At 43.6% G+C, this 23,827-nt stretch overlaps 1 protein-coding gene across 4 annotated transcripts in view; it reads left to right on the plus strand.

The window, feature by feature from the left end:
• Nucleotides 1-2,239: 2,239 nt before the first annotated feature.
• kdm6a (lysine (K)-specific demethylase 6A) overlaps nt 2,240-23,827 on the plus strand; it is a 35,710-nt gene continuing 14,122 nt past the window's right edge. For 2 of the 4 annotated variants that reach the window (XM_056425274.1, XM_056425293.1), the window contains exons 1-11: nt 2,246-2,706; nt 2,869-2,932; nt 6,721-6,829; nt 7,319-7,368; nt 9,887-9,945; nt 14,608-14,728; nt 17,857-17,911; nt 18,332-18,366; nt 21,042-21,135; nt 22,522-22,648; nt 23,311-23,409. In XM_056425274.1, the coding sequence (XP_056281249.1) occupies nt 2,537-2,706; nt 2,869-2,932; nt 6,721-6,829; nt 7,319-7,368; nt 9,887-9,945; nt 14,608-14,728; nt 17,857-17,911; nt 18,332-18,366; nt 21,042-21,135; nt 22,522-22,648; nt 23,311-23,409 (983 nt within the window). In that variant the 5' untranslated portion in view covers nt 2,246-2,536. Of the gene's footprint in view, nt 2,707-2,868; nt 2,933-6,720; nt 6,830-7,318; nt 7,369-9,886; nt 9,946-14,607; nt 14,729-17,856; nt 17,912-18,331; nt 18,367-21,041; nt 21,136-22,521; nt 22,649-23,310; nt 23,410-23,827 lie in introns of all 4 variants that reach the window. The other 2 variants (XM_056425302.1, XM_056425284.1) reach the window with 2 other exon arrangements.

Genomic DNA, 23,827 nt, shown 5'->3' on the forward strand with positions numbered 1-23,827 from the left:
CAGCCCAATATCAGAACTCAAAATATGCCCGTGCCAAACCATATACACTGCTTTTAAAGTCCAACAGCATTGCTATCATTGCCAAATGTATTGTAATATCTACAAAGTAACACCAAATGTTTAGTATGCCAGCATTAAAAGCAGTTTTCCCAAAACAGTTATTTCACCTAGGTCCTAAAATGGCCTTGTGTCATTAGATACAGTATATTATCATAAATAAAATGTGTGTATGTGCTGATCTGGAGTCAGTTTGGTAGGATTTGGGTATAAATAAATTATTTCATTTAAAATATGGATTTTTATTTAAAGATATTCATGTAATTTGCATGCAAAATAGGTCTACCCGAACCAGCGGACAAAAAATTCAACCCGCGGCAACACTTCAAAAGTAGCCCAATTCCGCGGGAAAACCGCGGACCTGGCAACACTGTCTGTGGGGCTCAAATAAAGACGACATGCTATAAATAATACACAAGAAGTCACTCCAACATTGACATCCTGTATTTAATAGCGACTGGTGATTTAAAAAAGATATATATATATACATACATATATATATACATACACATATAATACATACATATGTTGTTATTATTTTGCACTTGCACCTCTATGTAATGTTTGAGCTATCTGCTTTATTTTTTATTTATATATACACACACACACGCTCATGTTCCTAATTTGAGTATGTCATATAGTGAGGCCTTGATTGGGAATTCTTAAAATATATATATTTTAAATTTGGAAATAACTTTCTATGTGATGGATAAATACAATTATTATTATTATTACCACACTAGTTGGCTACTTATGTATATTTACTCAAAAGAAAACACTAAACCACTTACAATCACTGCAGGCTCTAGATGAGGATGGACTTCGTGCAAACTGATGGGATCTAGTCCCGGAAGAAGACAGCAGGTGCCTGTCCCCCCACCACCACTTTATTGCCTGTCCTGCAGGTGTCGCTGTTGATGCATTTTAGTCAGAATAATAATAAAAAAATGGAATTCACGAGAGAAAAATATAAATGATATCGAGATGTGTTAATAATTTAGCTTCACCAATCCTTTAGTCTTACTCTTTTATACATTTTGAGGCCTTCTTCTTGCTATCCACTCTTATAGACATTAAAAGCTAGGGTTGGTAATCTAGCATTTTTTAATGTCAATCTGTGATTGGCCAACACAGTTAAATAATGACATCCTCCCTTGGGGTCTTAACAATCAACAAACAGAAAACAATAGTATTGTCATGAGCATTTGCATTTTTTGTCTTTAATTCTCTACACCTGTTTATCAGCAATAAACTGTCAGTGAGGCACACATTTGCCTCAGAGGGCTTTAGAATCTGTCCAGTTTTCTGACATTTCATTTATTGTGCATTAGGTTTAGATAACAAAGTTCTTATTTCGTGTCTGCAACAATAACATTAAACATTGTTTGTCACATGTTATTTGCAATAAATATGCCACATATATTTTAAAGTAAAATGAATTCACAAAATAACACGATCACACTAATAATATAGTTTTAAAAGTTTAGCAAATATGCTTGTACAATTTAATGTATATAATTGGAAAACTCATGATTGTACCAAGTAAGAAATTGACTGAAAGACTTCAGTGAAACAGTTGAACACTTTCATCTAAACAATGTAAACTTGTTATATTTAAAATGTAAAAAAGTAATACATACGTGTATGCACAATTTCATGACTTATTTTTTACAACATGTTCATGTTTTTTATAAAAACCTTTGATTCTATCTAAATGACCATTTCCTCCTATGTTAATTTTAAAAAAAGAATATATTATATGAACTATTTCATCACAGCCACTATTAGGAAGTATATATAACAGACCGGACAGTGTGCACAATTTTTGGGATAGTATAATGCAATTATTGATTAACAGTTTCGTAATATAGTAATTGATATCAAATATAGTTGTTCTATCTATCTATGCAACGTTGCAACAAACATACGTGACAGCTATTCTGACCAATAGGCTTGCGTTACAATACAGTTACGTAATCATAATATAACGTGCGGAACCAACAGCAGGCCTTGGGGCGGGTCTTGCGAAGCGCACATTAATGTGTGCGTGCGCGTGTTCGCCCGCGTGTTCGCGACACATCAACTGGAGACCGTCACGTGGCTGCACACGACGGCCACCGATTGGACGCGGTGAACAGAGGGCGTGCCGACAGTGGCGGCGTGCGTTTGCCTATGTGACACAATTACAACAACTTTGAGCCGATGGTTGGGGAAGTTTGCGACATTACCAAGTAACCCTCAGTCCTAAAACCCAACATTACAGCAACTTCATGCATACATTGGCGCTGGAATAGAAGCTGTGTTTCGATGTACAATGAGGAGGGTGGAAGGTAACTTGAAGGGATTATTTCCTTGAGGATTTGGCGAGAATTACGCTACGCCCCGTTTTAGTCCTGGATAACGTTAGGTGTGCAACACTTTCGTTGTTACTGCGTTTTCCGGAGTTACTCGGTCCCGTCGATCTTCCCATTTCTTTCCCATGAAATCGTGCGTAGTGTCGCTCACCGCCGCCACATCTGCTGCCGTCCGGAGTCTCGGCGTTGCTGGTAATGACGAGGAGAAAATGGCGTCGGGAACAGCGACTGATATCGAAGAGGACTTTCCGAAGCTAACAGCGCAAGAAAAAGAGAGCTTGGTCGGAACTGACAGGTTAGACGATCTGCTATGTGAACAGTCTCACCCACTCCTTCTTTTTTTTTAGACAAAACATATTGTTCTACGTGCAGTTTTAAATAAACAAATATGACTGCCCCCCTCCACCCCCCCAAGTAACACGGAACCGCCTGTGTGTTGTCTGTCCTCTACTTGCAGTTCACTGTTTGGATTTCATAGGCTTCAAGAAGATGGCGCCAGAACGAAGGCCTTGCTGTTAAAGGTATGCCACAGGATAGGAACACATCTCCTGGTTAGTGCGCATCCCACCTGAAAGAAGTGGCACAGACACCCCCTCCCCGACGGCTCCCTTGCTAGCACGCGACTCAATTTCCCCAACTTTGAAGCTGAATCAACGACTGACTGGTTTAAGAAAAGGAGAAAAAAGCCCTTTCACTTTGGATGTTATAATTGCATATAAACTGATACACACGTAATACAACTGCTGGGGTACATAAATGGGATTATTTATATTAAACGAGCACAAATGGAACAATTGCAGGACGATATATGAAGTAAAAAATCGGTGGTGGCTACGGTGGAAACGTGTTTGTTATATCCTCTAAACACAATGGGCCTGAGCAGGCAGGTGTGTGTGCGTGTGTGTGTGCGTGTGTGTGTGAGAGAGGGGAAGAAAGCACGTTGTTCAGACTGTTGTTACTTTGCTTGTTCGCTGTATAACGTTGGTCGAGCGTAAATTGAGGGGATGTTTTAACACCGTGTCACCCAACTGTTAATATGTCGCGTTCAAAAAGTGTGACAATGGGCCCAGGACGAGGAGTAAATAAATGCTCACTACCCTCAACGAGATTAAAGTGACAGAAATAGTTGGTTATCCCTATTGAACCGTCAGTTCCATCCTCGATAGCGGCTGCGAGCGAGAGAGTTTTGGGGTCGTGCGGCAGCTCGCTGTGGGAGCGAGTAGCGGCCAACTGCCCGGCGGGTTTCCTCCCTCCTCGCTCACACACACGGCGAACTCTGCACATCCCTAACAACTGACACTAACGAGGGGGAAACACACACACACACACACGTCGCGTGTTGTTTCGGGTTTACAAATAAAGAATGGCCAGTAGACTTGGTCCAAGATGGCGGGGGGTCGGAGGGGGGGGGGAACGTTATGCTAGCAACGGTTGCTAAGCTAATCACCATTTGTAGAACAAAAAAGCCGTATCACGACGAAGGCGTTCGGTGTTTGAAACGAAGATGACCCATTATAAAGCGTAAGCCAGTCCGTTAACTTCAGCGTGTGTGTGTGTGTGTGTGTGTGTGTAGCGCTCTCGGGGCACACGTCGCCACCGGGCTGCTGCAGCCAGTCTTCCCAGCGTTACGCCGCTTGTGTTTGATCCGTGGCTTCAACATGTGGCTGGCTGGTACCGTTGGTTTGTTAAGCGTACACTTTCTGATGAGGCACAGCCACACACTCCGTTGTTGCCCTTTTTAATTTAATGATCATTAAATGGCTGTCAGAGTCCTGCATACTCTGCTGGATACCTGGCCAGCACAGCCGGGCCTACCCAGTACGATACCGTTACATTGTGTAAGATCTGATGGTGGGGTTTTCTTCTTCGTGAAAACATTCACATGCATATATAATAAGGCTACGACATAATTGTGGGGCATAAATCAACATTGATGCGAAGTTCCTCTTTACATCCTCACACTTCTTTTAAAATGTGGTGGGGAAGGGAGAGAATTAGTTCACCATGAGGTGCTGTTTAAACTTAGAGCCCACTATGCTAAACATAAGGCTATTCATTAATTTAAGTCCCATCCCAATATTATACATTGTTTTATTATAGGTGTATATGTATTGTTTAATTTGCTGAATCACGCCGTCTCTACAGGCTTTACCTAGCCCCTGTGGCACAATTCATACACTTGTTATTATGCCAGCACTTCAGACTTGTAATAATGCATGGTTGCTATCTGCTGCATGGAAGTGTGCGGAAAAAGGCATATTTGCACATTTGTTTATTATTATACCTCACAAGAAGCTCTAGGTAAAGTTAAATTGCAAGGAGATTATAGTTTTGTTGTTTCAGCAAAGACTTGTCATAACATCAAATGTAACATTGATGTTTATCCATTAAATTAAATGTCGTAGGCTTTCCAGCGATGAATGATGCGTGCACGTTTTATTTCAAGCCCAACTCTGGTTCATCTCACTTACAAATATATTGTTCCGCGGTGTACAGAATATTAATTCCAAAATGACTTTTTAAATAACGCTCATTCTTGAATATTATTTTCAATGCATAAAGGAGATGATTACCAATTAGCTAGTAAATAAAATCCTCAATATCTACCTATGGGTCTGTGCAGTGAGCGATGTGCTCTTACTCAATAGATGGAAAAAGGTCCCAAAAACTGTCTACAGTTGTGTGATTTAAAAAGATCCAGAATAAATGTTCTGAAAATATGCTATTTCAAAATGTCTGGGATGTGCTTCTTGCATGTGCCTCAAATAAACATCGCTAACGGTTTATTCGAGATGGCGATGCTGCGTCATTCAGAACAATCAGACGTCGCATGCAACTTCTTCAAACCAAAAGGCAAATGTAAGAAACACGATCATTGCTTCTGCAAGCAATCTTTGCATGAGCATCGCAGACGTCTATAACCAAATAACAACCTAGCAATGGTGCAGGGTTCATATAAGAGAGTGAGAGCAAGATCTTCATCTTCTTATGTACCAGAGTTCATCACTTCCCATGTTTTTAAACATATTTTTAATGTTACAAACGGACCAAAAAGGTCGAAGTGTCTTTAGAATGAACTGCAAGAAAATGATGTATGGAAATAGAGTATTGTTCTAGAATTAGTATGTCACAGTCCAATGATTTAATCTCATCCAGTCCTTTTGCCCGAGGCCTTCACACTTGACTACCTTTCTGAATCATTTGATTCTTAGAAATGTGTAGTTGGTGTCTTTTGTTTCAGTGATGGCAGAGATGCTCTGTCTATTCAACACAAAAATACCCAACTATTTGTATATGTCAATATTCGTTTTTTAATATTATGACAAATTGCGTTCAACATAATTGTTTTGTGTCTCGCACACACAGATGCACACACTCCCCATCATTCCTCTTCAGTGGCTGCCGTGTGGGCGAGCCAGAGTCATTTGTTTAGACCTTGTTTAAATGCTGACTGACGAGGTCTGTGTTTGGGCTTTCAGTTGGCTCTATGCAAAGAAGACGTGGCAATGCATCCCCTTGGTAGTATATCGTCAGCTGTGTCCTCGCCCCCTAATAAACCTAAGCATCATGCAAACCCTTTTGTAACGAAATGTTTTTTGTGTAGTATGCAGAGGATCTTTTAACCATTTATTACCTTCGCAAATGCAGAAGGTTATGTTTTGATTGGCGTGTATTTATTTATTTATTTGTATGTGTTATTCGCATAACACAAAAAGTATTAAACCGAATCGCATGAAATTCGGTGGGATGATTGGTTATTATCCGGGGACCATTTGATTAGATTTTGGGGTCAAAGGTCAAGGTCATGAAAAGGTCAACATTTTATTTTTACCATAGCACGGTCAATTTGTATCCAATTGGCATGCAACTAATGCCAAAATGTTCATAATTCAATGCCCAATCTTGTGAAATGCGAAGGTATGCGCTCTACCGAGTGCCCGTTCTAGTTTATTTATTTATTTGTATGCGTGTTACTCGCATAACTCAAAAAGTATTAAACCGAATCGCATGAAATTTGGTGGGATGATTGATTATTATCCGGGGACCATTTGATTAGATTTTGGGATTGATCGGGTCAAAGGTCAAGGTCAAGGTCATGAAAAGCTCAATCTTCTTTTTACCATAGCGCGGTCAATTTTTATCCAATTGGCATGCAACTAATGCCAACATGTTCATAATTCAATGCCCAATCTTGTGATATGCGAAGGTATGCGCTCTACCGAGTGCCCATTCTAGTTGCCATCTGTATTGTTCATTGCAGCTGTGTTGCGCCCCTTTAACTCTTCACTGCTATTGCTCTTTCGTTTAGGCTGTTGGCTGCTACGATGCCCTCATCCTGAAAGCAGAGGGGAAAGTGGACACTGACATTTTCTGCCAGCTGGGCCACTTCAACCTCCTGCTGGAGGACTATCAAAAAGGTGAGAGTCTCGATGATTAAATCCTCCTGACAGTTTATGTTTATTTTTTACCCACCGACTGTCTCGTCACATCTGCAGGATCATTTGGTTATTTTCCGTCCTTTTTATATCATTTTGATAATTGTGCCCTTTCGTGTTTCATTAATACCACGTGATTTTTATTTATGTATTTATATGTGGACCCCAGTAAGACCCCAGTAAGCTAATGGGGATCCAAATTAATAAACAATTGATAACTATTTGTTCATGTTTATTCATTTGATGTGCGCCGTTGCCGCTCTTGTTTTTCTTCACTCATACTTTTGGTTCCCCCTGTTAAAAGCTTCTAATTGAAGATTATTCTGATTTAACATTGCTAGCTTGTCTGGACAACCTTCCTGCTGTTGAATATCTTAAGCATGTCACATTGTCACTAACCGTTCATTCTCTCCTTTTGTGTGTCTCTCCTCTTTCCGTCTCATTCTTTGATTCATCACACCGTTTTCTCAGCATTATCTGCATACCAGAGGTACTTCAGTTTACAGTCAGACTACTGGAAGGTGAGTTGCTTGAACACATCCAATCCATACTGAATAATACACATCTTCAGGTTAGCGGTAAGCAAGAGCCCTACTGTCTGATGCAGATTACGGATTACAGAGCAGCCAATTTGGACGCTGCCAATGGACCATATTGGTGGTTACTGCTGGTTCGACAGTTGGTCTGTCAGGCTCTACTTGTTTCTCTTGCACGCTGTTGCATGTTCATACGTCGATACTGCCGCCTTGGAACTGGTTTCTACTAGGGTCTCGCTGGAAATGATTATTTTTGTATAAATTATTTTGCGGTACCCCACAATAAGTTTGTGGATATCTCTGAATATTTTTGCATTCCCTTTGAGTCATTGAAGAAGGCTGGTCTTTATTATGATTTAGTATTTAGTCACTAAATAATAGATAATAATAATAATTTTAGCTTGGTAGTTGGGTAGCCCCGCTTTCTCACCGACTGCCGGTTGAGATAATTGTTAATTGTGGCTGCAGCCGTTGGCGGTGCTTTGGATTTTGCTCGCTGAGTGTTGTATTGAAGCTGCTGTTGTTTCCTGTTAATCTTGCTAATCGAGTGACTTCTTCCTGTTAGCTTTGTTCAACCTTTTGAGTCGGAACACGTTGCACAGTTTATCATTCCTATTGGTATTTATGATCTAATACATTCCCATCAAAGCTCTGGCCCAACCTGGGCAGAGGACTATGGAGTCAGAAGAACTGAAAACCCTTGAATGGATGTACATTAGAGTATTTGTCATTACTTTATCTAATAGTTGAGCTTGTGTCATTTCAATGGGCTTTGCTGCATAGGACTTTTCTGAGGATGTTATCGCTGACTGCAGGGTGACCAGACGTCCTCTTTCCCCGGACATGTCCTCTTTTTGAGACCTAAAAAATGCGTCCGGCAGGGATATTTGTGTCGGATATTTGTGTTTCTCTGGGTCTTTCACAAACTAGTTATTACGCCCTTACAAGTTTTGGAAATGGTGTCTCCCTTACGTTCCACCTTCTTGCGCGAGCTCTGACGGTAAAGAGGACAGTCGTTGGTCGACCGATCTCAGGGTTGCCAGATACACGATAATTATTCTCCAAATACGACCATTTTGAGCCTTTGGTACGATACTTAACCGTCTCCAATCTGGCAACACTGAGCACCTTGCCGCCTCCACTAGTTGCATTGTTTACAGCACATGACATCTTTTTTATTTGTTATCATTATTGCTTCAATATATGGACAAGACACATTCAAGAAGCGCTGGACTAAATGCCACAAAAAAGATTTGTTTTACATTTGCACTTTGCAGTTTTGTTAAAGTTCAATAAATAGATGTTCATATAGTCATTTTAGTCATTTTATTTGTGACATTTGTATGCATTCACATGGTCATGGTGAGGCATGCTATTTTTTTGTAGTTATGCTATTATATTCATCACTATATTGATATATGTTGCTCAGTGCCGCCCACTCCTTTCAGCTTGATTGGTTGAAACATTTGTATTGGCCGATAGTTGAATTCTCCAATTGGTTCACGAGCATTGGGTGAGCAGGTTGTGTCGTGAATGGCTTCTTCTACTAGAAAACGGGTTCTTGCATTTGTATACATAAAGTGTAGAGGTTATCAAGCAAATTAAATGAATGAATATATAATGTTGTGTGTAGCTCTTAATTGGTGCAGATGTGTGTAATGAACATCAGGGTTTTTCCTGCATAGAGAAAATGTGGGCGCGCGCCTAAGCCGGTTTCCCGAACGCCTATGGCAAATCCCGAGCGCCAAACGCAAAAATAAGTCTGTGATGGAGAAAAAAAACTGTGTTCATCAGGTGCATGTCAGCGAATATGTTCTCAATAGTATGTTTCAAGTAGGCTACGGCCGAACCCTCGTTCTGTTTTGATCAATAGTAATGGAATTGATAAGCGTGTCTTCTTGTCTGATCAATACGCAACTGTGAGGTGAATGGACAGAGCGGCCAGCTGCTGGTCACTCACTCAACAGCCCGCTGGATGTGACTTCTGCAACTGACTGCCTCCCCTTAGCTTAGTTTGTATAATAAAAATGAATAGTAATAATGGATAAACTTGAATTTCAGAATGTGTGTGTTCCATTTCTTTGTGTGTTCCATTTCTGACATGTATATGTAAAGAGGTAAACCTTGATAATCTTTGAACCATACATGGGGCTTGGACTATTGTCAATCTATTAGCTGATCTATTTTAATCTAAAGTGGAAGCAAAATGATTTCCTCAAGCATAGCCTCCATTATTTATGGGAAAGAAAAAAAATACATAGATGTCTGCTAATTACAGTGACACGGCAACATACACCCAACATTTTTTTGGGGTCCACCGAAGACCCATTTTGACCCAGGAAAACCCCTGAACATGCACTCTAATATACATCACGGCACCATCACGTTTACCAACCTCTAGCTTTTAGCTCCACATCAAGTTGTAAACAATAATCATTACATTGTGCTGACGCCGTTTTATACTCTTGTTTTTAACAACTTTCCAACACTTTCTTTTTCCCAGAATGCTGCCTTTTTATACGGCCTTGGCATGGTTTACTTCCATTACAACGCATTTCAGTGGTAAGTGCTTTTAATGAACCTCATTGCATGCATGACGTCTCAACTTCTCTGTGCCGAGTACAGAGTGGGCTTCAGAGTGTGTTTAGCCTCGCTTAGCACGAATACTGTAAACGGGGGCAGAGGGGTGACTGCAAGCCTTTCTTCTTACACGATGCCTTGAAATACCTCCACAGCTCTTGTAGTTGCATATGCATCATACGTATTATTTGCTTATTTCACTGGTTTGCACATGTACAGTTGAACCAGTGTGCCTGCACCAGCAGTCAGATGACATGTCAGCTCTTTAGCGCCATCAAAGGTCAAATTAGGAGCTGTTGTATTTTATTGTTGTGGTTGAAGCAAGCTGGTTCCCCCCTGGCAGTCTGCTCGGTTAAACATAATCCAAAGATTACATTTGTATTCACTCATGTTCAAATTCAGGCAAGACTTTATGGCTTCCCCTGGCTGTGGGAGTCACCTGTGAAGACCGAGTATACCAGTCATGGACCACGAGACCCGTTTCAGCTAGACCCTTTAAACATCCGTGTTATTGAATGCCATCGGCTTATTGAACTTTGTGTTGCAAATGCATGGAATTTGGTGGGATGATTGGTTATTATCCGGGGACCATTTGATTAGATTTTGGGATCGATCGGGTCAAAGGTCAAGGTCATGAAAAGGTCAACATCTTTGAATCGCATGAAATTTGGTGGAATGATTGGTTATTATCCGGGGACCATTTGATTCGATTTTGGGATCGATTGGGTCAAAGGTCAAGGTCAAGGTCATGAAAAAGTCAATCTTCTTTTTACCATAGCACGGTCAATTTTTATCCAATTGGCATGCAACTAATGTCAACATTTTCATAATTCAATGCCCAATCTTGTGATATGCGAAGGTATGCGCTCTACAGAGTGCCCGTTCTAGTTGAACTTTGTGTTGCGTGTCAAGACGGCATTGAAGATGATCTCATTTACATGCCTAACTAAAAACCCTATTAGTAAGCACAGCAACACAAACTAATGATCCACAAGGAGAGCTAGGACCTTCAAGCGTAATAGTTTGCGGTCATGCGAGACTTCTTTCCAGACTGAAGGCTGCTTTCATTTACTGAGCTGATGAGCAGGAAAAGGCATCGGGGATTGTGTCGTCATGAAGATAAGACGACATCATATTTATCTGGAGGACAAATCCCGTGCAGCAGTTGCAATCTGACTTCTGCCGAGATGAAGTTCTACTATGGCTCGTCCGATGTCATTTTGCATTCGCGAGAGTCGACTGGGAGCGTCGCTCTCTCGCTTCTCGTTTAACATCGTCGTGACCGATTTGCTGGTTACATGCTAAAACGGTCGTGACTATTTTTGACTCTTTATGACTTGTCAGCGTTTCCTACTATCTGCGCATATTATTGGTGTTCCCCCATGGCGTGCTCTGGCATCGCTGCTGGTTTACCAAGAAGGGAGGAGCTGACACATCCATCGAACATGTCTTTGGTCTGTTGTCTTGGTTTAAGCCGGGTCTTTTGTGATTTACAATCATGGCGTTCATTTAAACGCGGTCGTCGTTCTGGTTTCGTCCATGCCGCATCGGTCTGCTCGGTAGAAGCCCGGGTGAAAGCTTGACCCACCGGGTAAGTTTCCCCGAGGGGATCGTGTTGTCAAACGTGTTCTTTTAATCATGAAGACTTAGAGGGGTCATTTTGGTACCACGTCATGTGAGCCCCATCTATCTGCTCCAGAGGGACCAGAGCTTCGCTGCCTTTGACAGCTTTATTAACGTCCTTTTTTTTCTTTCTTTTTTCCGACCACTAACAGCTCGATTAGGCTTGATGAGCAACACAATGGTTTTTTTCTTCCAATTACTTTGCGCTTGCCAAAAAGTGAGCCGTCAACATTTCAGTCTTCGACCTCGGCACAGCCGTACACGCAAAATGCTTAATAAGTGGACATTTTACTTTATTCTTATTTGGTTTACTACTTAACCCCACAGGTTTTTGTGTGTTTACTCCTGGCTGACGACATTGATTAGAGACGAGAATTGCACTTTTGGAGACTGTTTTGAACCCTTATTATGGAGCACGGGATTTGGTGCTTTCTGCACATTTTAGGGCACGTTTACCATAACATTTTTGTGTCACGCTTTGTTTGTCGGGCTTTGTTTGTGGTAGTCGCGCCAGGCCAGCTAGGATCACGCACAAAGGCGTTAATGCTCACACCGCCGTCGGTTGCATTGTTCTGTGAAGCGCCAGAGGGTGTACAAACTAAATGTCGTCGTAGACGACAAGTGTAACTTCTGAAATGCCAGAAACAACCTCCACAATGTTGAAGAGGAATTGTGATTCACAGTAAAGTTGTACATCTCGTATTCGTGGACTTACTATTGCATGTTGTACAAGCCCTGTTAAGAAAGGAGTCATTTATTAAATGCATTATAGAGTATCCTGAAAACTTGATTTGGCTGGCAAAATATTTACTCGAATGTAGATTTTTTGCTTGGATCACGTGGTCATTACCAAATGATCATTTTCTGGCGCACGCACAGTGATGTGCTGGCTTTACCACAGAAAGAGGAAACTCAACTTTGGGCTGTTTGCTCCAGCGGTGGCAGGTGTAGAACACGTCCACTTCCCTCTCTGCGCCGGCCCGAGATGACCTTTCCCTTCTGTTTTTCCTCCCGCCGCCCCGCTACGTCACCCGTGACCCCGAAGGCCTCTTGCGTTGTTGCCCTGCCAAGTTTGTATGTCGCCGTCACGGAAGCCCGTGGACCGTATTGGCGGGGGGAAGGGGAGCGTGTCAAGTCGGGTTCACGAGGAGGGATTACGTCACCCTGAGGCCCAAAAGGAATGCCGAGCTGTCAATTGGTGCATGTTACTTCACACGTGGCGCTCACCTGGAGAAACGCTGTCCACAGGAGCTCGGGATAGTATATTTGTTTGTTCCATTATTACAAGATCTCAAATGGAGCCGATTGGCGTTTCTCGCCTGCCCCGTTTGGAAAAAGTGTGCAGTTGTTTTGCCGTCAGGTGTTCTAAAGGAGAGAGGCGTTCTCTGCTCACGGCTTGACTGGAGTTGGCCCCTTCCGTAGAAGATCTGTGCTCTCCAAGCATTCGCGTTTGATTCGGCCAGTGAGGGAGGAAAGGGTGAACAGAGAGGAGGGAGGGAGGGAAGTAGAGGGAGGGACCAGATGAACGAGGAGGAGACTGGAACGGGGGCAGTGAGTTCAATGTGTGTGTGTGTGTGTGTGTGCGCTCTGCTGCCACATTACAGGAGGAAGGCTTCATGCTGACATGCTTTTGCTATTGTTGTCATAGCTACACAGTGAGTGGGTTCAATTGAAAATGTGCGTTTGTTTTAATAAACCCCTTTTAGAGGAGAAGAGAGTTTATCGCAAACACGACAGCAGCCCTTTCAGCACTTCAGCGCTTACCAACCGTACACTTCACTTGTGAAGCCGGCCATGCGGCCGCAGACCGGGCGTGCTCTGCAGAGACTGGATCATTTATTTTGACCAATGAATTACAAAATGTAAGTGTCTTGCTGAAATGTGGACGCAGTACTTTTCATCCCCAAATTGGACAGATGTCACTGGGTCACGATAACCTTTAACAGGCTGTAAGAGGTGAAAGAATTATCAGGTGACTTGATTTTTGCAGACAATATGAACAGTGGTCATCCACACACTCTAGTCCAGGTATTGCTCTGTTTGTTTGCTGTTGACTGCATTTCAGTTCCTTGCGATCGAGCTGATGGTTCCCATCGTGTCGGCCGACTCTAATGACAGCTGGTCGTTAGGGGAATCTTCCAGTTCAACTTTTAAGCACATCATAGCACTTTTATAAGCTTGGCACCGGAAAAAACGCCCTGAATCCAGACTTGCAGGCATTCGGGGCTGCGAAGTAATTGTTCATTCGGACTGGGAAGCTAAAATTAGCTCGAGTGCAAAGTCGATCGTGAAATACAATCTGCACTAAATCCAGGTTTTGGACATGTGTCTCCAGTTTTCTATTTTCGTCCGTAGATCATTTTGAAACGGCAGCGGACTGTTTTTAAGCACATCATCGCAGCTATCCGCTAACGTGTCAGGTTCCATACATTCTGTAACTGTGGACTGTCGACCTGGGGACCATGGTTGTTGCTCCGCCTTTCCGAATTTGCATATTTAGTTTAAACAGGCAAGCCAAATTGAAATAACGACAACAATTACCAGGTGTAATGCAAATTCCCGGATATTATCATCCATACAAAGCATTCAGATACAGAAACACACGTTGATACCAGGCGTAAATGGGTTCAAAGGCTCCCGAGCACAAACTATCGCATTTCCCAATTGATAGTTTCTGGTATTAATGTTGGATAATAACAAAAAACTCAACTTTACCCGAGGAGTAAGCACCTGGGACTCGGAACACCTCGTGTCTCCAGCGAAGGGAATCAAACGCTTATCTTATTTGGTTTATCTACTTGAACATTAAATTCTGTCTGCAAGCACCAATTGGTCCATCTGTCTTATACGCAAATACATTCTGGGTGTGATTTAATATCTGTTTATGTGCTTGAGTCTCTGTGAGCAGAATCACAAATCTGGTTGAATTTGTTTTTCATTTTGCATGCTCCATGGTTGTCTTCAGCATTAATGTGTATTTTCACGAAAAGCACTTTTTTCTGTGTTTTTTCCCACCCCCAGGGCAATCAAGGCGTTCCAGGAGGTGCTTTACATCGACCCCGGCTTCTCAAGATCTAAAGAGATTCACCTGAGACTGGGACTCATGTTTAAAGGCAACACCGACTACGAGTTAAGTTTAAAGGTAAATCTAAATTGCTGGACATATTCTCAGATTGTGTAATAGACGAACTGCAACGGTCAAGCTGAAACTGTTTTTAAAAAATCCGATGAATCAAAATAATAGTCAACAGATCAATCGATTCTCAAAATAATCGTTCGTTGCCGCCCTAGATTCCAGGTTAACGCAGTGGAATCATTTTCCATCTGTGCCAGTCTGTATTGTATACTTCAAAGAAGCCTCCTTCCTGCCGACACGGACTTGACCTCCCTGGTCCTCGGATTAACAAAGGCTGGGGGATCATCTGTCCCGTCTGTCTGAGCTGAACCCCGTCTACCAGCCTATCTCCTGACACCTGGGAGCCATAGATGTCCATGCGGTGACCAAAGGGCTTTCTGAAGGGATCCTATGGATCTATTGTTGTCTGAGAGTGCCGGTTACCTTTGGAGACGGACTGATATCAGATCCTGGACTTTGTGCTCCTCCAGACAGATTGTCACAGTAGTTTTGGCTTCTGAAGACATTAGCATATAATTGAGCCTCGAAGAGCATTGTTACCGTCGCATTGAAAATGCGGAAGGTTATGTTTTGATCGCCGTGTATTTATTTATTTATTTGTATGCGTGTTATTCGCATAACAAAAAAAGTTGTAAACCGAATCGCATGAAATTTGGTGGGATGATTGGTTATTATCCGGGGACCATTTGATTAGATTTTGGGATTGATCGGGTCAAAGGTCAAGGTCAGGTTCATGGAAAGGTCAACATCTTCTTTTTACCATAGCACGGTCAATTTTTATCCAATTGGCATGCAACTAATGTCAACATGTTCATAATTCAATGCCCAATCTTGTGATATGCGAAGGTATGCGCTCTACCGAGTGCCCATTCTAGTTTGTTTTTGTTTTAAACTCGTATGCTAAGTGAAGAATGGTTGACTCTCGAATTTTGTTACTGAATGAAAGTTGTGTGTGTGGGGGGGGATGTTGGTCTGTGTGTGGGGTTGTGTGTGCTGGTACAGTATTGAGCTAAACAGGCTGTACGTGCTGCACATCCTCACTCTGTGTCCCTCCCTCTTGGTCATGGCTCGTCGCCAGGAACACACGGACTCACACACAAAAGCAGACACACACACACACTGCACACATGACTGCTCAAGATACCTACAGGGAGGGGTGGGTGCACGTTTTAGAGGATCAGAGATTGAATGAATGTAGGAGAGGGAGAAATGTGAGAAGGGAAATGGAAAGGGGGGGTGAACAGGAAATTGTCGGCAGAGACGGTTTGCTGCAGATGACGATTGTCGGGTATAAAAGGAACGTCAAGATTTCTCTGAAGGATGCATGTTTCTCCTTTTTCCTTTGGAGCACATTGGATAGAGGAAGAGATTGAGAGGCAGCGAAGTGATGGAGAGATGCTGGCAGTTTCTGAGAAAACACTGTCATCTAATTAGGACCCTGCCACTGCAGCTTTGCTTGTAATCGCACCAAACTGCCTCTTTTTGAACCGCGGAAAACACGGACAACTTCATTCCACCAGCGTCTGCAAAATTAGCCCATGAGTGAAAGAGTAAATGCACTAGAGTGCTTGTGCGCTGCATATTGGTACGGTGGTGATGAGTCGGCGGTCTCCGTAGAGCCATGCAGCCATACAGAAGAGCTGCGAAAAAAGGTGAGACGGAGGGAGAGAGGGTGGTGTCAGAGAGGTGGGTGGTGTCTGCTGCCGATTCCAGCTTTGAGGTATTGTGTGTCATCTCTCTGCACTCTCCACTGCAGCCGTCTGCTGAATAGTAATCAGTGACACTATAAAAGAGGGGGGGGGGGGGTGGAGAGAGAGAGAGAAAGAAGGATAGCAGAGAGATGGGGAGAGAGAGTGAGGAAGGCGAGACATGGGGAGGGAGGTGGAATGCCAAGCTGACAATCCTGCTGCATTATCTGCCTGGTGGCAGAGCAAGTGTGGAAGGGAAGGATAGGAGAGACAGAGGGAGAGATCGACCCGAGGATGCAGTGGGGTTCCAGGAGGAGTGTGGTGTGCCGGCGATCTAGGTAATGCATTGATGTGTGTGTGTGTGAATAGCAGATATTGACATTTAGCTACACAGGTCTTTTTTTCAAAACCCTGTAAGAAATCCAGTCCAGCTGACCAGTGGAGTAAGGCAGCAGCAGCAGAACAGTCTGTTCTCAAACTGTCTGCAGCTCCGGCTTCAGGAGGCACTAGAACTGAGTTTACTGCTGACCCAGTTAAGGAACACTACTGATGCTTTTCTTTTTTTTTTTATGCATTTAGCTGCGTGCGGCTGCATGGGTTTTACGGTGCAGCTTTTTGCAACAGCACCTGTCACCTTGAAGCCACCTATGGGTGCCTGATAACTCTCTTTACAGATTCACAGGATCCGACACCTCGCTTGGAATTTGATATTTCCCCAATCTGATGCCTTTTTTGTAGTATTCTATTTTAATTTGTAACGGCTTGTATGTGTATCAAAATCTGCTCTGCACATTTGTGATGCAATACATAAAACATAAGGTCAGAACGCTGCTTAGCAACATGTCAACACACGAGGGAAGTGATAGAGTTGTAGGGCAACGCTCAAGGGGGTCAGGAGAAAGCTGTAAAAACAACAACAACAGTCGTCTCTAAGTGTGTGTGATCTATTCCGGCGATATCTGTTCAATGACCCTGGCTGGAGATATCGCCTTGTAGCATGCCGCGCCTTAGCTTCTGCAGACATCCGTCTTACCCCGGGAACACCGTCTGTAGTTCACTGGACGGCAGCGTTTCACGTCGAGGACGCCGTCGTCCGGTTGCCCGCGAGGAGGGAGGGTGGAGCGGAGGGAAGACGAGTGACACAGAGACGGGAGTCACCGAGGCTCAGCCCCTCCAGCTATCGCTGTGCTCTCATGTTACGGTCAGCAGGGTTCATCCACGGTTTGTTGTGGATCGTTAGCAGATTGGATGAAGGAGATTAAGAACGTCTGTCTGATTTCTCTGGCAACCGTCATTGCTCGTAGAAATTAAGGGATGTTTATTTGTCTATGCTGCGATCACTTTTTGTAGAAGTACGACGTGAAGGCAGGCAGTTGATTGCCAAAAAGGTTATGATAATAAAATCCTCTTTCCCCCCCCCCCCCCCCCCCCCCCACCTGTCCGCAGCATTTTCAGCTGGCTTTGATCGACTCCAATCTCTGCACTTTGTCCAAAGCTGAAAGTAAGTACTATTGTTATAACTACCAAAGGAAACGCATGGAAACCAGCCGCACGCTGCTGTCTAATGCAATATTAGATTTGATGTACCAGCTTGTCGGTGCTCGATGGCACATATTGAAACGACACAGGAATATTTCTACGAAGCAATTTCGTTCCCTCCGAGATGCCGTTTCCCTGCTGACTCTGCCCAAGACTGGGGTTGCCTAGGAGACAGCACATGGAGGAAGATCTGGAAGTGCATGCACAGACACACTGTGATTTCAGATTGCATGTACGCTCTGGGGAAACTGTCCGACTCCCCCTCCCATCTGCGCTCCACACTGTTTGCGATCTATACCCACCGAGGTCCACAGGGGAACTTTGTAATATTGTTGATCACAGACCCTCAACGCTTCCTTTCTCTGCTTCTTCTGCTCCACAGTTCAATTCCACATCGCTCATTTATATGAGATCCAGGTAAGACGTTTACAATTTCCTTAAAAAAAACACAGCATTGGTGCAGTATGAAGTCGTCGCATACGTTGTTGACCACACTGTTGCACAGGCGGCTCCGGAGGTTAAAGCATCGTTTCGATTTTTTCTCTCGAAAGTCTGTGACTTCTTTTTGCTCTCGGAGCCTGACGAGACTTATCGGATCTATTTTGTTATTAATGCTTTTGAGCAAATGAGTGTTTTTTTAAAATTATCTCTAAATCTTCAAAACATCCACTGTCCTGTGGTTAAATGGTGGATAAAAAGAAGTTTCCTATTATTCGCGGTACTTTATCTTGCCTTGGCGTTTGGACATGCTCTCGCAAGCGTCCACTGTTGCTCCAGTCTCGGCTTCAGTAAGAAGAGCCTTTCTGGTGTTACACTCTGATCGGTCATCTTTCTTTGAGTTGATGTAACGTTTAAATTATACACAAAGGAAAGGTTATTAATTGCCTTTTCACGGGTGTCGATCAAATGAAAAGCGTGTATGGATGAAGTTAACAGGTGGCCTTCAGCCAACAAGTTGCCACAGATGGTTGACCAATATAAGCTGAAGTTTCTATTTTATTGTGACTCGCTGTAAATACATATTCAATGCTACATTGAGAGTTCTATGACGGGCGACATGGCTCTGTTAGCGGGGTCCTGCTGCTCACCGCTAGTCGACTGTATTGGCGAGTACGTCCGGCTGCTGCTGCGCTAAACATGAACGCCACCAGCTGGTTGGCTCTTGCGTGCCTTCTGATGTCAAAGCGCCCGCGTCAGCATTTTTCACTGCAGTGAAAATGTTGTTTATAAAAGGCTAATTACATATAGATGTGGGGTGGGAATCGATTCTTGGATGCGTTGCGATTCTCTCTTAAAAGATTGCCTCGGTGCAGACGACTCGATAAGTCGAAATTTAGAACTCATTTCTCAACGTTATTGATCGCCTGTAGCGATTGCCGTCCGTTGCTTCCACCTGAACCCAACGGACATGAAACACGTGCGTCTTGTTTACATTCTACACGACGCTAAATACTAGCGGTGCATCGATGGCGGTGGCTGGGCTACGGCTACAATCCGACCGGCGCCCCCCCGGCTTTTGTTTTCGTCCGACCGACTGAAAGGGCGACACGAATCACAAAAGTAGATGGCAACTTTATTGCCGACAACCAGTGCTCTGGCGCTACGTTGCACATTTTGTTACCGAGATGCAACATTCCATCTCGAGATTTTGCCCGTAACGAGAGGATTTGGTTGTCGAGAAGTCTATATGGCTATATTATTTATTTCTGAATAAGGTCAGCTTTCTGTCAAAGAATTCAAAACACGGCTTTCTTTGCAACGCTGAGGAATATGTTGAGAGACGTGACCGTTCAGTTGACGCATCTCTTTTCCTAGTTAATAATATTGTATAAATACAATATAATGGAAGTAAATGCATCAGTTTTTTAATATTATGAAACATTAAAAATATGCGTTTTAGAAATAGTAGTCACGGTGACGAAAGAAACATCATGCATTGAAATTATAATGTTGATGCATCAAGATCAATAGATATATATATATTAATTTTTTTATCACATCGTAGCGCAGAATAAAATTTAACAGATGTTTTCAGATTCCGAAACAAATCCTACACTGGAAGCTCGGTGTCGTGTGGCTTAATCTTCATCTGCAACTGTGCAGCAAAACCGGCTTTAAATAGAATAATGAGATGTGCAAAAACACAAAATGAGAAGCTGTCATGTTGACTTTTTTCGTGTCTCTGTCAAAGTTTATGAATGAAGCTTCGACCATTCGACGCAACCCTACGGCTTACACACAGCCTCCCACTCTGGGACTGATTTAAATGAAGTCTGCAGCAGCATCTCTGTTCAAAACTACGAACATCAAATCTAAAACACCTGAGGAGATGTTCTGCTCTCGAAGAATTTAAGCTCTTTACTTTAGTGTTTGTCATCTGGCTTCATGACGATCATTAATCCAAGCAGGAAGGAACCACTGAGAGCCTCTCATTTATGTGTCCCAAGTGTCAGTGTTTACCCTGAGGTGTTTTTAGTGTGTGCAGACAGGAAGAGTTCAGGACGTGTGCGTGTGCGTGTGCGTGTGTGTGCGTGTGTGTATTTCCTCACACTCGCATGGGCATTTAGAGCTGCAGGGTTTGAGATGTGGCTGGTTTGCTTTCAGGAAGACTTGTGTTTGAGCTGATAAGAACATTCAGTCCACAGACACACAGACACAAACACATAAACCTTGACGTATGCGTCCAGACCCAAGGTCAGCAAGGTCGTCAAGTTAAAACAAACAGTGGGCTCACCTCCGACTAGCCGGGCTCAGGTTTCCCCAAAAATATAAAGTGTGCACTTCCGTGGACACGCACACATGCACCTAAACTCAGACACACACGCACGTAAACCTGCCGGATGTGTCGAGTCCGGCCTGTCGTCTTTCACAATGACCCTCCCCCGTGTGTGTGGTTGTGTGTGTGTGTGTGTGCGTATGTGTCTGTCTGGCTGGCCATTACGAGTGTGAGGAGGTCTTAAGACTCTTTGTGTCTGTGCAGATAGAACCATAAAACACACTGACCCTCTTGTCTGGCTTAAACAACCTCTCGGTCTCTCTCTCTCTCTCTCTCTCTCTCTCTCTCTCTCTCTCTACTCGTGTTCTGCCTGCAGAAGAAATACAGAGCGGCGAAGGAAGCGTATGAAAGTCTGTTGAAGACCGAAAATCTTCCTGCACAGGTGAAGGCGACCACACTGCAACAACTCGGTGAGTGTCCCTCTTGGGCCATCGTGTGGTTCAATGAGACTTATTTCAGCACGATGCAAACTACTCTTCTGCTACTTTCTACCCGTTTCAAAGTGCTGGTTTGAGCATGTGCGCTGCAAGTGAGTATTGTTTTCTCCCGTTTCCCTCCCCCGCCCCCACGTGCGCTCGAATGCAAAGCCAGGTTGCGTTTGAGATGTCGGAAAGCAACTTTAGCGGTATCGCGTCACAGAGACATGAACGTCCCTCTGTGGTCCCGCTGCGATGATTAGAGGGAAGTTGAAACGTTTCAGGTTCCATTACACACGTTTCAAGTTGATTTTTAAGTTTTGCAAATGTGAATTCAGCGTTTCCCCGTATTATTTTGTGAGACTATGTTGGATGAGCCTCAAAACCCTATTTAGTACATTTTAAAGTGAAATGCATCAATCTGGTGCACTTTGAGGGATAATCTAAGGTGCTAGATAAGAACCTAATGCTCTTGTAACCAAAGTGAGGGTCAAATGCAACATGGCATTGGTTTTGTGTTTATTGCCACGCTACTTGTTTTCGAAACCAGTAAATAAACTGAATCTCCAAGTGAAATGTACCTGCATTTTTCAATTCAGCAGATGATATTCTCCTGCTCTGCTTGTTCTGATATGGTAGTCTGCCCTCGTACTGGAAATGTGTTTTCAGAAAGAACGGGCTCTGCTTTTGTGCCAATTAATCAATGAAGCTTTTAAGATCACCTTCAAGTTCACAGCTCTGAAAGTGTAGCGGCAGCCACAATGTTAGATTTACGCCTTTTCAACACGTTTTTTTTCTTTCTTCTGTGAAAACACGCAGAGGGAGTTCCATTTACTTCCCCCCTCCCGCGCAGTTGTAAAAACCATTCCAAGTCTAGCCTGCTGAGGTTGTCATGGTGACCCGTGGAGCTTGCCACAGGTGTATAGGAGACGAACGAGGGAATTCTCTCTCTCTCTCTCTCTCTGTCTCTCTGTGTGTGTGTCTGTGTGTCGGGGAGGAGTTGTTTGTAAATGCTGGTTCGTATGAGAGCTTTTGAATGAAGTGTGTGTTTAAGAACACCCCCTCCCCCTCCTTGTCTGCCTCTTTCCTACCTTCAACTGAGAGCTGGAAGGACGAGCCATTTGTTTGATTCCTTCTCCATTTGCACGGATCGTAGCCTCATCTATTTATTTGCACATCGCGTCTTTGGCTTCAGGTACTCGACCTGTTTTAAAAAAACAACAATGGATGCACGACTCAACTTCCAACAGTCCTCTTAATTCTGCAGTTGCGCTTCACGTCTGCGACTCGGTACTCTGGTGCGGAGGGAGGAGCCCGCTGTCGGAGGTGTTTTTGAATCTGGAAGACTCACCCCCCAGATCTTTTGGTCCACTCCTGCAGGCTGGATGCATCACACGGTGGAGCAGCTGGCGGATAAAGGCACGAAGGACAGCTATGCCATCCAGTGTCTACAGAAGTCTTTAGAAGCAGACCCGAACTCTGGCCAGTCCTGGTACTTTCTCGGCAGGTAAGACAAACGAGGGTGCGGGTGTGTGTCTCGCAGGGCTAGCTTCTAACCTTTAGGGAGTCCTGCCTCAACGCCATCTGCCAGTGTGCTATGATAATCATCTTGGCTACATGAGCTTTGAATACAGTCTGTAGTGGGTCCTCCTAGCACACAGGCATTGGAGCAGATGAGCATACAACCCCCCCCCCTCCATGCTGTCCCTTTTTAATTTAGAGCTTGGCCACATCCTGGCCATTAAAAAGCTGTCTGCATGCAGCCATGTCAGCGTTTTTCTGTTTTTCCTAGGGCTGCACGATTATCTAAAAAATTATTATCACGACTATTAATTGATTTTTAGAGGCAAAATATTAACACTTTCCCATTTATATAAACGGCGCACTGCTTTCATTTCCATGTTGTGCAACATTTCTGCTGCAATATGAAAAATGCAGGTGCACTTCGAGAGCAAAAGGAAGAGGGGAACAATGTTGCACTGGCGGCCGTTGGCCCCGGCTGACAGTTGTGACGGGGCGCCCCTCATCATAGAAGCGAGTCAATCCCCACAGCGCCCTATGTTAAAATGCCTAAAGGGCAGAAATAAACATTTTTTAAATCCACAGATGTTTTACGATGCTTTTGTCTTTAATATCTCTTGTCTTTTTGTCTTTATTTTTCCCTTCCAGGTGCTACTCCAGTATTGGGAAGGTGCAGGATGCCTTCATCTCTTACCGTCAGTCCATCGATAAGTCAGAGGCCAGCGCTGACACCTGGTGCTCCATAGGGTAAGAACAGAACTCGGTAGTCGTATAATTTTTATACTGAAATGCAGAGTAAATGTCAAAAGCACAAAGTGCTATGTCTTGGTACTGGAACAGCCCTATCCAGAAGGACAAGAAAGACCATTTGTACGGTTTCGCTCACAGCCAATCGCCGCAAGAATTCTTCCATTTATTGGGTCGTGTGATTGGCCCAGCATATGAGCAGCTACAGCCATACGGAGCCATATGTGACACAATTGGCTGTTCAGCTGGCCGAGATGTTAAAAAGTACAGCTGTGGCGTCTGATGAAATAAATGCTTCCGTTCACATGATGGGTATTGAATGAAGAGGAACAAATGGATCAAATCAAGCACACTGTTGGCATCGGTACCACTTTAGGGGTGATAGGGGTGCTCACATTTCGACTGGTTTATAACCTAC

This window comes from Pseudoliparis swirei, chromosome 2 (genome assembly GCF_029220125.1).
Source record: "Pseudoliparis swirei isolate HS2019 ecotype Mariana Trench chromosome 2, NWPU_hadal_v1, whole genome shotgun sequence".
Lineage (NCBI taxonomy): Eukaryota > Metazoa > Chordata > Actinopteri > Perciformes > Liparidae > Pseudoliparis > Pseudoliparis swirei.